This window comes from Ovis canadensis, chromosome 18 (genome assembly GCF_042477335.2).
Source record: "Ovis canadensis isolate MfBH-ARS-UI-01 breed Bighorn chromosome 18, ARS-UI_OviCan_v2, whole genome shotgun sequence".
NCBI lineage: Eukaryota > Metazoa > Chordata > Mammalia > Artiodactyla > Bovidae > Ovis > Ovis canadensis.
In genome coordinates this window covers 34179586-34194002 of record NC_091262.1, presented here as the reverse complement: position 1 = coordinate 34194002, position 14417 = coordinate 34179586, and the positions used below count along the sequence as shown (strand labels likewise).

Sequence of the window (14417 nt, the reverse complement as noted above, 5' to 3'; positions counted from 1 at the left end):
TTTACAGTAACATAATTATTTGGAGCTGTTACAATAGAGCTAAAGCCTTACAAAATATAGCTGTTAATTCTGATTATAATCAATGTCACTTTCTTAAGTGGTGGTGGTTTAGTTGCTAAGTCTTGTCTGACTCCTGTGATCCCATGGAACTATATAACCCATCAGGCTCCTCTGTCCATAGCATTTTCCAGGCAAGAATACTGGAGTGGGTTGCCATTTCCTTCTCCAACCTTCATAAATGGATTGTTATTAAAGAAAAAATAACTGTGCTTATGATTTTAAAAAAGACACTTGTCATTACAGCAGCTGCGATGTGAAACCAAGTATCCAGCCTGGTGTGGAGCTCTCAGTCAGCCCCCTGGGGGAGGAGGGAAGTACATGGCCTCATGGAATGCTATGCTCTTGTTTTGGAGTTTATCTAGGTTTCATCTGTGAGGATGACAGAATGTGTAGACTTAAATGCTTTGATTGTAAAGGAGTAGCACTTTCATCACAGGATCAGAGATAATATTTATAAAGTTGATTGTCAAAAAATTTTTTTGGAACTAGATCAACAATGCATAGTTATCCTAATACAGCGACAGTGATGTGAAGCTAAAGTTAAAGTTGACATAAACTTTGTCTTTGATTTGTTTGCTGTCATATAATTTTATAAGCTGTATATGCAACATCCTAAAATGACCAATTTAATTTTGTTGCTGTGTTTGGTCAATGCCTGTTATATAAAGAGAAGTACATGAAATTATTTTAGAATTCTACTCAAATATTCTTACTTTATGGAAATGAGTGTCTGTTGGTGCCATAGGTTTTCCTGAAGAAGAGCTGTCTATCCCTTTATCCAGACCTGTCCATAAATGACTTTTAAACATGTATAAATATATTTGGCAGCACTGGGTCTTAGCTGTGGCATGCAGTCTCACTGTGGCTCATGGGCTTCGTTGCCCCATGCCATGTGGAATCTTAGTTCCCCAAGCAGTGATTGAACCCATGTCCCCTGCACTGGAAGGCAGCTTCTTAACCACTGGACCACCAGGGAAGTCCCCATAAATGACTTTTTTTAGCGCCTTTTGTTACAGTTATGGTGAAAGGGAAAGTCGCTCAATCATGTCTGTCTCTTAGGGACCCCATGGACTGTAGCCCGCCAGGCTCCTCTGTCCATGGAATTCTCCAGGCAAGAATACTGGAGTAGGTTGCCGTTGCCTTCCGTAGGAGATCTTCCCAAGCCAGGGATCGAACTCAGGTCTCCTGCCTTGCAGGCAGATTCTTTTCCATCTGAGCCACCAGGGAAGCCCTCAGTTATGATATACCTATATTTACTAGTCTAACTTCTTGTACCTTCTTGCCAGGGAGTAAGAGTGCAAAAATTCAGTCAGGAATATTTGGAAAAGGATCTACTTATTCAAGACACAACGCCGAAAGACTTTTTAAAAAACTGATACTTGACAGGATTTTGGATGAAGACTTATATATCAATGCCAATGATCAACCAATTGCCTATGTGATGCTTGGAAGTAAAGCACAAACTGTACTAAATGGGCATTTAAAGGTATGATTTTTTTAATGTTGATTTTATTATCTCCCAAAGAGTAGATGGAAATATTTTACTGCGAGTTAAAGTGTCTTTTCCTAAGCTGATGAGCTGATGGACATTGAACTTATATGTACTGCCCTATATGAACATATTTTGTTCTTCTTAGTTTAGAAAGAGATCTTAAACTTGAGCCCAAGTAATGTCATACCTGTCAAAATGAATCATATGGGCTATCAGATCATTAGATTATCATATATTCATTAAATAAACATTTATTACAAAGCTTTTCTATGCTCTCACTGGAAATATGAAGATGGAGAATGGACAGCCCCTGTTCCCAAGAGACTTACTATCTACTTGACATAGAAATACCCACCCTCCCCCCAAGAAATGTAATTAAGCATTAAATAAAGCCTCTGTTTGGCTACAAGTATTCACACACCCACTGCTGCGCTCTGTTTTTCTCTCACAAAGGTAGACTTTATGGAAACGGAAAATTCCAGCAGTGTGAAAAAACAAAAGGCGTTAGTGGCAAAGGTGTCTCAGAGGGAAGAGGTGGTTAAGAAATGTCTTGGAGAACTTACAGAAGTCTGCAAATCTCTGGGGAAAGTTTTTGGCGTCCACTACTTTAATATTTTTAATACCGTCACTCTCAAGAAGCTCGCAGGTTGGTATGTCTGTGTCTCCTGCTGTACAGCATAAATGAATGGGCCAAAAGTTAATCTTGATAAAGAACTCATCAAGAGCATAAGTATATATCAGTCTTTTTCATCTCTGAATTGAAAGCTCAAACAATTTAAACTCCTTCTTGAAATAAAATATATTCTTGAAGATAAACACAGTACTTTGTTCTTCAGACATATGGTGTTAATATAATTTAAACTTATACTTTGGTTTAATGCTGCATGTTAAGATATGGATAATTGTAATTGCTAATACCAGGTGTCTCTTACTGACTTTATGTGCATTACTTGCCTGCCTTATGTTTAACGAATTATGCACACGGTTTTGTTTTGTTTTCGTAAAGACCTTAGCTTCACATTCCTAAAACATAAGTTCCTTATGAAAAGAGATTTTGTTTAATGCTTCTCCAAATCCAGACCTAGCACATGGCTGTGTCTTAAGTATTTTGTGATAAATACTTACTGACCTGAATTATCCCCATGGCTTCAGATAGCTCCACCCAAAGTTCTCATAGTAAAGTCCCTGGAAAATAAGTTGGCCAGTAGTTGACTGATGATGAGTGTACATTTCCTTCCATGCTTATCCTTTATAAAAGCCCATAATCACCGCCTTCCCTCTCCCATTCCCACTCTGGCCACCATAGGTCATTATAGTATCTCATCAACTCTAAGATGCCACGTTGTTATTTTACGGACTATTGAGAAAAAAAAAATTCTGCCAATTAATGACAGAGTACTTTTAGTAAAGCCTGACTCTTCTGAATCTTTTTTTTTTTTTGACTCAGCTGTTCATGTCATTGTTTTTCCCTCATGTCATCAGGGACGTTAGTGATACAGCCTTTGCAGCACGTTCCACTATATCCCCCCAGTTTTATCAAAATCCCCATCACCCCTTCCAATGTGATGGTGGTGTTTTCTTAATGATACCAGAAAGTTGTCCACGGCCTTGCACACGTCTCTTAGCAACACAAGTCATGTAAAGCACTTGGTTGTTGCCTACAAGAAACTATGAAATTGTCATCTCCTCCAGAACAAATCATTTGCTTTGTTAATGCCACATTTATTCCCCATTACTCCATGTCTGAGCGTTTTTGCATGCACAGTCATTTTCTTTTTTTAATTATTATTATGTTTTTTCTTTTTGGCTGCACTGGGTCTTTGTTGTGACTCAACCCCGCAGCATATGGGATCTTAGTTCCCTGACCAGGGATCGAACCCATGTCCCCTGCCTGGAAAGGTGGATTCTTAACCCCTGGGTCACCAGGGAAATCCCCACATCATTTTCTTAGTGCTCATCCCAGTCTAGTCTTTTTGAAGACATTTCACATGCAGTTAAACTCAACATGTGAGGAACCAGCACTGCAGTGGTGGTGGTGACTGATGCTGTGACTATGTTCTCACGTGCATAGGCGGTGACAGCTGCTGGACAGCTGCCATCTGGCCATCTGCACTGGTAAGATGCAGCTTGACCTCAGGAATGCCAAAATGCAAAAAAAAAAAAAAAAAGTGTGTATCTTAGAATCAATAAAATGTTGTATTTCATTCCTAGGTTCTCAGTGAAGTTTCTTAACTGGACTCCTTAACTCCAGATATAAACATGATACTCATTTTAATCTTCTAAGTACTCTTTAAAGCTCCAGCAGTTCTTCAGATAAAGTACAAGCTCTATCAGGGATTTGCATTTCTTTTTTTTTTTTTTTGCCACACCCCGAGGCATATAGGACCTTAGTTTCATGACCAGGGATCAAACACTCACCTCCTGCAGTGGAAACACAGGGTCTTAACCACTGGACCACCAGGAAACCTCCAGGGATTGGCATTTCTCCTTGTGTCCCTAACTTTATCTTCTGCTAACCCCCGGTCTGTCCCACAGGTCTGTTCTTTTTCTTGTAAATGTAGAAACGATGCGAGAATCACGGATTTGAAATCCACCCTTTGTTCAACTCAAATATGTGGGGATTACTCACTTGCTCCCCGTAGCCAGTGCATCACTAAATCCTACAGACCTAGCCTCCAAACCATGTCCGAATCTGCTGCTTCCCTCCATCTAGTTCCTAGCATCCTCCGCGAGCAGCTTCCGCGAGGCTCCTGTTTCTCCTCCTTACCTTACAGTCCATTTTACATACAGCAGCCAGAGTGGTATTTACGACGACAGACTTGTCTAGCTGTAAGACTCCTGTGCCTTCTGGGCTCAGAGGACTCTCAACAGCTTACTTGCCTCGCCCACGTGCAGAAAAGGCTGGAGGAAGGACAGGTTTGGGTTGAGGGGGCAGTGAGAATTCATTTGAGGCTTTACTGAGCAGAAGATGCAAGTCAGGAATGCAGGGGAGAAGTCAGAGGTGGAAGGAAGCACAAATGTGGGCCTTCTCTGCAAACAAAGGATCCCCATAACTGCAACTAGACTCGTCTTTGTAATGCGAACCGTGGGTGAGAGCAAAGACCGGATACCCCCTGACTCTGCTCGCCCCAATGTCCTCGACCCCCTCCTATTCTCTGCCCTGACCATGCACCTTTGCTGCTGGAATGCAACGGTGGGCTCCTGCCCTCTGGGCCTGTCTGCTGCCTCCGTTGGCACTAGCTGCCTTTGTAGAAAATTGGCCCATGTACCCAGCGCTCTGCAGTCAGTTGGCACTTAACACACAGGCGCTGAATGGGTGAATGAGCTTAAATCCAGTGGGTTTTCTCTGGGTGGTAATTTAAATTTCTAATTTTATGCCCATGTACAGAATCTTTATCTTCTGATCCTGAGGTTTTGCTTCAAATTGATGGTGTTACCGAAGACAAACTGGAAAAATATGGTGCTGAAGTGATTCCAATATTACAGAAATACTCTGAGTGGACATTGCCAGGTTCAGTATACAGCCAAATATGTGTTTTTCCAAAAGCCTCTTTTAATGTTGAGCAGTGCCTCTCACTGGATTAGAACTGTGTGGTTTCTGGGTTGTGTCAGTGCTTCCTACACCTCGTCACACTGACATCCAAGTGTTCGGAGCAGACCCCGGTGGGGTGCCAGGCACTTCATAGAGAACACTGGTGCTTAGGTCCCCTGGGGGTGCCAGTGAGCAGACCTGCTAAGAGGACCCAGTGGGCGGCCTGTGGGCCCAGCATTTGTTGATTCTGCTAAAGCGAGCGCCTGAGGACCCTGGAGCCCCTGGGTGCCGGTTGCAGATTGGTCAGCATCCCCCTCTGTGATCCTTGGCGGGCCACGGATAACCTTTTCTTGTTTCGCTTTCCTTATCTGAGGAAGGAACGTGTTATCCGACAAGCATGTCTAAAGATTAAGTTGAAATGTTTTGGAAAATGAACATGTAGCTGGAACGCTAGAGCCTCTCCTGTCACTAGCGTTGAAAGGCGCTGCCCGAGCGAGTGCGTCCTCAATGGACGTCCCCAGAGGTTGCGTGAGGCCTGTCGTGCAGCGCCTCTGATTACAAAGCTCATCACGTGTACTTCTCACCTCAAGCGATGGAAAGTGTGGATGCAGGGGAGATCGAGAACAAAGATTGTTGTGGGCGATAGGTGCAGGGTGCCTGGCTCCAGGGTATTGTGATGCGTCCGAGCCAAGTGAACTGTTCTGTGACTCCAGTCCTTCCCAGGGCTGAGGGAAATGGAGGTGGGGTGAGAAATGAGCAAGTCGCATTCTGTCTCTCCACAGTCATTTTTATCCCTTGGCACAATGCAGAAGAGTCAGGTTCTCGTTAATTCTTCAGTATGGTCATTATTCCATAAAAGCCTTACTTCAGACACATTGAACTCTTGGTGGGAAGTTAACGCTTGGTTAGTGCAGCACGTTGTTTGGAAGGGTATTTTACCCATGTCAGACAGGGCCGCTCTGCAGAAATCGCCGGTGATGACCACTCCCACTTACTGAGGGAGAGATGCTGAGCCAAGAGCTTTGCCCGTTTTGAGTCACTCAGTCCTTATACACCTGTTTTATTTTTGACCATGCCATGCAGCTTATGGGCTTTTAGTTCCCTAAGCAGGGACTGAACCCAGACCCACGGGCAGTGAAAGGGCAGAGTCGTAACCACTGGACCGCCAGGGTCTTCCCCACACCCATTTTGGAGGTGGAAATGGGCAAGGTTTTTCATTTTGCTGAAGTCCCACGCTGGAATGACTGCGCTCTTCACCCTTCCTACCACACGGTGAGGCAGGGTACCCTGAGGGTAAACCAGGCCAGCCCGGAAGTACCTTCAGAAACGAAGACCCAGTCACTGTTGGTGGGAAGATTTCAGGCTTTGGGAGTGCCTTGGATTGCAAATACCTATGGAAATTACCATCTTCTTTGCAAATGTGTGCTTTGTACAGGCCCATTTCCTGCACAGTACGTGAACTATTAACAGCTATTATGCAAAGGAAAGTAAAATACAGTATAGAATTTTCTGACACCCACTACTAAGTAACTATCACTCTAAAGATGAGGTGCGAACATAGTCATGTTTTCCTTACATTGGGCTTGTCTTTTTCAGCATATGTAAACTAATAAATTGTCTTTTAGTTCGCACTTTCTGCTTTTCAGAGAGCTTAACAGGATTAATGGCACAAACAATAGCAGGGACTTGGGCTGCAGAGAGTGAGCTAATAAACCTGACGTCTCTAGTTAAGTTAGAGAGCATCACACATTTTCTTAATGAATTCCGACCCCCCATTCTTTAAAACTGAATTGCCATTGATGACTATGGGCTTTGTGAAATAAAAGAGGAGCGCAGTTCTTGTGGGATGGTTGAACCCAAGTGGCGGGATGCTCCGGGAGAACACCGGGGCCTCAGCTGAACTGCGCCCTGTGCTGTGCATCTGCACGTAGACTCATCAGCACGGCAGCACCAGTAAATGTCTGCGTTGTCCGTTTGTAGCTGAGGACACCTCCCCACGGAGAAGCCCCTCCAGCAGCAGAGGCACCGGAAAAAACACTCCTGAGGAGTCCGATGAGGAAGCATCCGTATCTTCTCGCTACTTTGCAAACAAAACCAGAAACGAAAGAAAGAGGAAAAGGATGTCAGCCTCCCAAAGAGCCAAGAGGAGAAGAACTGGTTTCAGTGGTTCCAGGACGAAAGGGTAAGTTCTGCCACCTTGTCTGCAGTGTTGGGTGGAGGGGAGAAGCGAGCGGGGCTGCCCTGCTTTGCTTTGAAGTGTTCATTAAAATAAGCCATTGTTCAATGTTGCCTGGTCCAACTCGTGTATCAGGATTAAGCTCTGATCCAAAACAAAAATTTTTTTTGTTTCAGATTTTTATATCTGCTCCTAGGTTGACTATCACTGAAGTTTTCTAGTTTGTAAAAAAGCTGCTCCAATTTTGACCTTACCTTCAAAGGGGGAAATTTTTTTTTTTTACACTTGCACTGAAGAGACTTTTCCACCTAAAATACTGTAAACCATATTGTTGTTGTTTAGTTGCTAAGTTGTGTCCGACTGTGTGCAACACCATGGACTGTAAGCCCGCCAGGCTCCTCTGTCCATGAAATTCTCCCGGCAAGAATACTGGAGGTAGGTTGCCATTTCCTTCTCCAGGGGATTTTTCCGACCCAGGGATCAACCTGCATCACCTGCTTGGCAGGCAGATTCTTTACCACTGAGCCACCAGGGAAGCCCGTAAGTCATACACTAGCTGAATAAACAAAAGGGTTTTGTTTCCTCATGACTCTTATGATCCCGCCAGTACTTGCTACACCGCTTTTATTGCTGCAGCATCTGCAGGGCATCCACCTGGAGGCCCCGCACAACCCCTGTCATTCGGTAACAGCCGGGAGGCCAGCCTCCCGAGCTTAGCAGGGTAGCAGAGAAGAGGCGATGACTGGAACCCCCCAGAGGTCAGTCCAGCCCTGCCATCTCTCTGTTCCCACGTCTGCCTGGCCCCCGGGCTGGGATGCCCCAGCGTTGGGGTGCTGTCTGCTCACCAAGGCAGAACAAAGCATTGCCGTCAGGTCCAGGGTGATGATCTGAACAGCGTTTGTATTTATTCATCATTTCCCTGCTCTTTCCCATCTTCAAGAACGTCCTCTGCCCTCACCTTCTAGGTCAGGTCTGGTGGGATGGCGACCCTCCCATTGGTATTAACAGAAACCTAGGAAGAGGGAACTCAGTAAGCTTGTGCAGGCTATCATGTTTTCCTCGTGTAGTTTTTCTACCTCTTTTCCTTCCGGGTTAATAAAGACCAAAAATTGAGTGGAGAAGAGAAAAGAAGGCAGTGTTAACAAGCTGTCGTTTTCTCCTTAAGTCTGCAAACAAGCATGTTGTATGTGCTAATCCTTCTGTCGGGGGACAGAAATTAAAGACATTAGTAAATATTAGTTTAACTTTGTGGGTTTTATTTATCTATTTTAATTATATTTAAACTTTAAACTTCACCCATTTATCCTACACCCCACCCCATCCATGCCTCTTGCAACCACCACACCAGTCTGTCCTCTGCACCTATGAACTTGGTTTAAATATTCGTATATATTTAGGTTCCATCTATGAGAGAGCTCATAGAGTATTTGATTTATTTCGTTTAGCCTCACGCCCTTGAGGTCCACACGTATTGTCGTAACTAGCAGGATTTCATTCATTTTTATGGCTAAGTAATTTCTGTGGGTTTTGATGTGCAGGTGACCCACCAATGCCCTTCCGTGGGGACGTTTTCTTAATTTCTTCACTTATTTCCCCATTTTGGGAAACACTCATTTGCACAGGCGCTCACACAGAGTAGAAGACCTCACAAGGCCTCTGTCCCACTCCCTGGGACTTATGCTGGGGACACTGGGGCTTCCTGAAGCTTCCCCTGGGGAAGGCTTGTGCACCCCTGGCCTGTTCCCTTCTCACAGGTGGGGCCGGACACTGGCTCGCCCAGGCCTGCCCAGAGCACTTTCACTGCTGCACATGGTCCTCGGAGATTCCATCATGACCTCCTCTTGCTGCCCTTTAGAACAAAGCAGACCATTGTCTCCCTTAGTGTTGTCGCAACTGTTGTTTTTCAGAGGGAAGCACTTTGCCCTGTGGCCTGGAACCTAAGCTAGTAAGGGCCTTCCCTAGTGGCTCAGTAGTAAAGAACCTGCCTCCAGTGCAAGAAACACAGGTTGGATCCCTGGGTCGGGAAGATCCCTTGGAGAAGGGATCTCACTTCAGCATTCTTGCCTGGAGAATCCCATGGACAGAGAAGCCTGGTGGGCTGCAATCTGTGGGGTGTCGCAAATACACCTTAGTGACTGAACACAGCAGCACAGAGAAACTCACACTTGTCCCAAAGCCAGCACAGTTTTGATGCTGGTTTTTAATTAGCCTGTGTGTTTACGGCAGGATTCTCTGCTCGTCCCTGCTGGTGAAAAGCAGCAGTTGTGTAATAGTGCTTTACCCTGTAGCAGCCTCGCTGTCTCCGTGCCCAGTTCTCCGCATTTCCACTGACCCACTCTGCAAGGTGGTGGCTCCCCACATGTCCGGGCCGCTCACCTGGCTGGGGCCCCGAGCGGCCACGGGATCAGCGTGGCTCCCTGCCAGCGCCCTCACCTCCCCACCCTGCCCGCGGAGTTTCACATCTTCCGAACAACACACAATGCACTGGTTGTGTTCTGGGCCCTGAGTGGCAGTGAAATGGATGGCTCTGGTGAAAATGGAGGCTGCTGTTGGCAGATTCATTCTGTAAATCAATATCAACAGCAGGTTTTCTCTCGGGGCTTAATTTCTCAGCAGGAAATCAGCATAGGGAGATTTAAGGCTGCTTCTCTGCTAGTTTTAGCAGATCTTTACCAGTTCTGCAGTAAAACTGCCCTCGAGCAAGAGTTTTAAAATGTTGAAAAACCACTTTTCACTCAGCCCCACCAAAATATCATCAGCAGACTGATGGCCCTGACACCGGGCCCTCTAAGGCCACCTGAGTGCCCTGATGACCGGAAATCAACACGGGGCAGGGATTCACCCTGGCTGCAAGGTGACGGGAAATACTGGTTTAGGGACAGGCTTCTATGGCAAATGCTGCCTGCTGTTACCCTTGTAAACACACTGGCCCTGTGATATTTTTTTTCTAACAGTTTATTCGGTGGGGAGAGAAAAGCTGTTATCTTCAGATCAGTGGGGGAAGTGAGGTCTGGAAGGCCTCTGTAGTAGACTGTGGCAGGGGCTCCTCAACCTGTTTTAAAGGTAGCGAGTGGAAGGTGAGAGCGGGCAAACCTTGGAGTGTAGACAAGCGAGCGAGCCGCTGGCAACAGGGTCCGATGAAGACATGGCAGCCCCAAACTGCTCCCGCCCAGGAACCACATCTGCAGCTTGCCCAAGACTGGCGGGCCTGGCCTGGCCAGGAGAAGGCTCCCTCTGCTCCACGCCACCTCCACCCGCCCACAAAGCTCCCTTCCTCCGGGCTGTGGGAGTGCAGTCGTTCTACCACGCCTGTTGTCCAGGCACTGGGGCCTTAAGACGAGGTGCTGTCACTTTTTTGTATGGTTGGAGTAGGTGGGGAATGAGAGTCTCAGCTCAGATGTCTGGAGGGACGGGTGGAAAGACGAGAGGAAAGAGAAGGCAGCTGGGGTTGGGCTCAAGTCAGAGAGGCCTTGACATTTTAGGAACACACGTCTAGGACAAGTTTGTGTAAAGGGCAGCAGTCCTTTATTCCTTGAATTACAAAGGAAACTTACCTCACCCCAGGGCCATCATAGGCCAGAAATGGAGACACATGTCATACCAAGGGAAAGCATGGGTTATAAAGTGCATGCAGGTTAAAGGGCTTCCTTGGGGGCCCAGTGGTGAAGAACCTGCCTGACAAGCAGGAGGAACGTGTTTGATCCCTGGGTCAGGAGGATCCCCTGGAGAAGGAAATGGCATCTCACTCCAGTGTTCTTCCCTGGAGAATCCCATGGACAGAGGAGCCTGGAGGGCTACAGTCCATAGGGTCACAGAGAGCTGGAACATGGCTGAGCAGCTAAACCACAATAATGCAGGTTAGGAGAAAAATGACTGTTGACTCTTCGTTTTATGTGACATTTTAATTTTCTTTTCTTTGTCACATTTTAGAGGGTCCAACACTTGCCGAAGGATACCTTCTAAAACTAAACCCTCCAACGTAATCGGACCCAGTTCCACTTTGCCTGGTTCTCAAGCAGCATCAGGAGTCAGTAGGAAATTGGGGATTATGGCTCCACCAAAGCCTATAAATAGACCGTTTCTGAAGCCTTCATATGCATTTTCATAACAACCAAATTTCGATGTACATAGATCTCATTTCTTGTTTGTCAGCATCTGACCATCTGTGAATATAAAGCTGTTAGTTTCGTTATACCATTCGTAAATTTTTACCCGTATCTATTAATGTTTAAATAAATGCTCAGGGTGACAGTTCTGGTTTTTTTCAATAAACATTTTCTGATTTTCTTTTGAAACACATGCACAATTTGCTGCCACTGAAAATGCTGTGGCCGTTGTTTCTCAGAATGTCTGAACCAGCAGCTGAATCATCTCAGTGAGAGAAATCTCAAGCACGACATGAAACACAGAAGCCAGAGGGAAAGATTCAAACGGCACAGCGTGAGACTGTGGAAGACAACATAAACAACATTAAAACGCAGATGACAGAGGAAAAGGGGAGAAAACGCACCACACAGGGTCAGATCCATAATATATAAAGAGTACCTATAAATCATTTAAAAAGAGACGAGCTAGTAGAAAAATGAGCAAAGGATGTGAATAAGCTGTTCTCAGAAGAGGAAATGCAAACAGCCCACAAATATGTGAAAAATGCTCAATCACCTCTGTTTAAAATACCAGTTAGAACAACAAGTTGCCGTTCATTTGCCTATGAAATTGTCAGCCCTAGATGATAAATCTGGGGTCTGCAAGAGAAGGGTCAGAAGTTCTCTGTGAAAACATGTATTAATACTGGTGTCTTCCTTTAGCATCAAAGAAGCCTTACTTGTCAAGACCCTCCCTGAACTGGCTGATCAGCCAGAAAGTCTTACAGTGGGATTTTGGCCCCTCTTACAGTTCCAGCCCCTCAGTTTTGGAGACTTCTTTTCTCAGCTATCATGTAATCTTGGTGACACCTGTTGGGTACCCCACTTCTTGACCTCTGTCAGGAGGATAGAGCTGGGGAGCCCTTGCCCTGGGCCAAACTTGTTAAAGAAGGAGTTGGCTGGGAGTCTGTGGCCTTGGCCTGGAGACGATGCTGAGGCCAACCCTGCACCCACCCCGAGGGGTCGCCCTCGGAGCTGCATGCCTACCCCCTACCACTGAGGCCTTGGGCCTTCATTTAATGGAGGAGACTGGGAGGCAGAAGTCTGCTGAGGGGGCCATGCGCTGTTAGCTCCAGATGCCTTCCAGAGCTGACCTTTTCAGAAAGCACTTTTCCGGCAAGTCCCGACTCAGGTGGCCGGAAGAGCCTCCTTGGGGTGAGAGGAGGAAGTGGAGAACAAAGTAGCCAGTGGTCTGGACTGCAGGGTTCCTGTTGCTGGCCTGAGGCCTCCCTGGAGAGCTGGCCGTGCCCGTGGGCATCTAGCAGTAGGTGGCCCCTTCCACCTGCAGCAGCTCTGGCTTTGGGGACAGAGGGGATGAGGGGGCAGCCTCCATGCAGAGTGCGCCACACGCTGGGCTGCTTCCCAGCTCTGACCTCACTCATTCAGTCCTCTGCTGGGCACCTCTGTCCGGACTCTGAGCTAATTGTCCTCTCCGAAGTGCCCACTCTGCCTTCAGGGGCTCCCAGGGCAGTGGAGGGGAGGGGGCAGGTGAAGGTGCTGCCTGGGGGCCCTGGGGTGAAATGCAGAGGCTTTGAGCAGGGCAGCACCACCCATGCCTGTCACCGAGCTCAGAGGAAGAACTTGCAGGAACCTGGGGCCTGGAGACAGGGTTGCCCGGGGTCAAGGGGCAGAGGCAGGTCCCACACCCACCTTGCCACCTCGTTCAAAATGCTGGGTTGGCACAGGTTCTGGTCAATTTCTCAGTCCCCAGGAACAGCCGCAGGAAATGCAGGCAGCCTCCTTAAATTCTTCCTGGACCTCCCAGACAGCACAGCTGTGTTCATACAGGGCACCCTCAGAGAACAGAAGTACACAGGCTTTCTCTGAACCAAAACTGGGACCTCTGGCAGAAAGCAAAGCCGCTTCAGGCCAGGTATTGGGAGGGGTCCTCCATGAGTACCAAAGACCACCACCTGAGGGGAGGGGAGGGGACAAGTCCACAAGGGAGTTGCAGCCTAGGACCCTTCACTGGCCCCCCCCCCCCGTCCCCAGGGACAGGTTGGCCTGAGGATGGGGCAGTGCTGGGGCCGCAGCGTCACCCTGCGGTAAGGCACAGCAAAGACTGGAATCTGTCCAGCTGCATACATGCCTTTCCCAGCGCCTCCCCATGAGGACCCCCTCCAGAAAGTGACAGGTCCCTGCTTCCCTTCCTTCCCTTCAGTGAGCCCCCTTCCTCACTGAAAGAGAACGAACATGGAGAGCCCAGTTTATGCTGAGGGCTGCTCAGGCATTTTCACATAACTTAATGGCCTCCTTGATCCCTCAGCTCCGATACTGTGACCACCTGATGTGAAAACAGCCTGATGCTGAGAAAGAGTGAGGGCAAGAGGAAAAGGGGACAGCAGAGGACGAGATGGTTGGATGGCATCACCAACCCAATGGACATGAGTTTGAGCAAACTCCAGGAGATGATGAAGGACAGGGAAGCCTGGTGTGCTGCAGTTCATGGGGTCACAAAGAGTTGGACAGGACTTACCAACTAAACAACAACATTCCCTCCACCAGCCTGGGAGGCAAGCACACAGGATCAGCCTTTATGCAGAAATTGGAATTCAGAGAGGTTATGTAATTGCCCAAATGCACACAGCTCAGAAATGCTAGTAAGTAGGGTAACATACGTCTCGGTTTGCCTTAGGAGTCCCAGTTGGTATCTGCTGCCCTGGTGTAATAATTAAGACAACTCCCTTTCAATTCTTGAAAGTGCTCTAGTTTTGATGCTAAATTATAAGGAATCCAGGTCTGTGCTCTTTCCCTGGACAATCCAGCCTCCTCTCCAAGCCCATTTTCCCTCCCAACCCCCCAAGGACCACCCTAGGGCTCAAGACTTCAGAACCTTGGGGCAGGCTCGAGGCACAGAAGCAGCAGAGCTTATCAGCCAGCACAGCTGAACTGTGGGTTTTCTCCAGAAGAGGAAGCAGAGGCTGTGGTCCAGGCCCCCTCGCTCTGCTCAAGACACTGCCTCTCTTTCCTACAGCCTGGAGCTGCTCGGAGCCCCCAGGGCCCACCCTGTGC

General features: G+C 47.3%; 1 protein-coding gene across 2 annotated transcripts in view; it reads left to right on the top strand.

Annotated features, from left to right (window-relative positions):
- BLM (BLM RecQ like helicase) overlaps positions 1 to 11532 on the top strand; it is a 90148-nt gene extending 78616 nt beyond the window's left edge. Inside the window, exons 18-22 of one of the 2 annotated variants that reach the window (XR_011250520.1) lie at positions 1347 to 1546; positions 2010 to 2198; positions 4941 to 5063; positions 7065 to 7266; positions 11191 to 11532. Coding sequence is in view for 1 of the 2 variants with exons in the window: in XM_069560345.1 (XP_069416446.1) it covers positions 1347 to 1546; positions 2006 to 2198; positions 4941 to 5063; positions 7065 to 7266; positions 11191 to 11368 (896 nt within the window). In the remaining variant the exon portion in view is untranslated. Of the gene's footprint in view, positions 1 to 1346; positions 1547 to 2005; positions 2199 to 4940; positions 5064 to 7064; positions 7267 to 11190 lie in introns of both variants that reach the window. The other variant, XM_069560345.1, reaches the window with a different exon arrangement.
- Positions 11533 to 14417: the final 2885 nt, after the last annotated feature.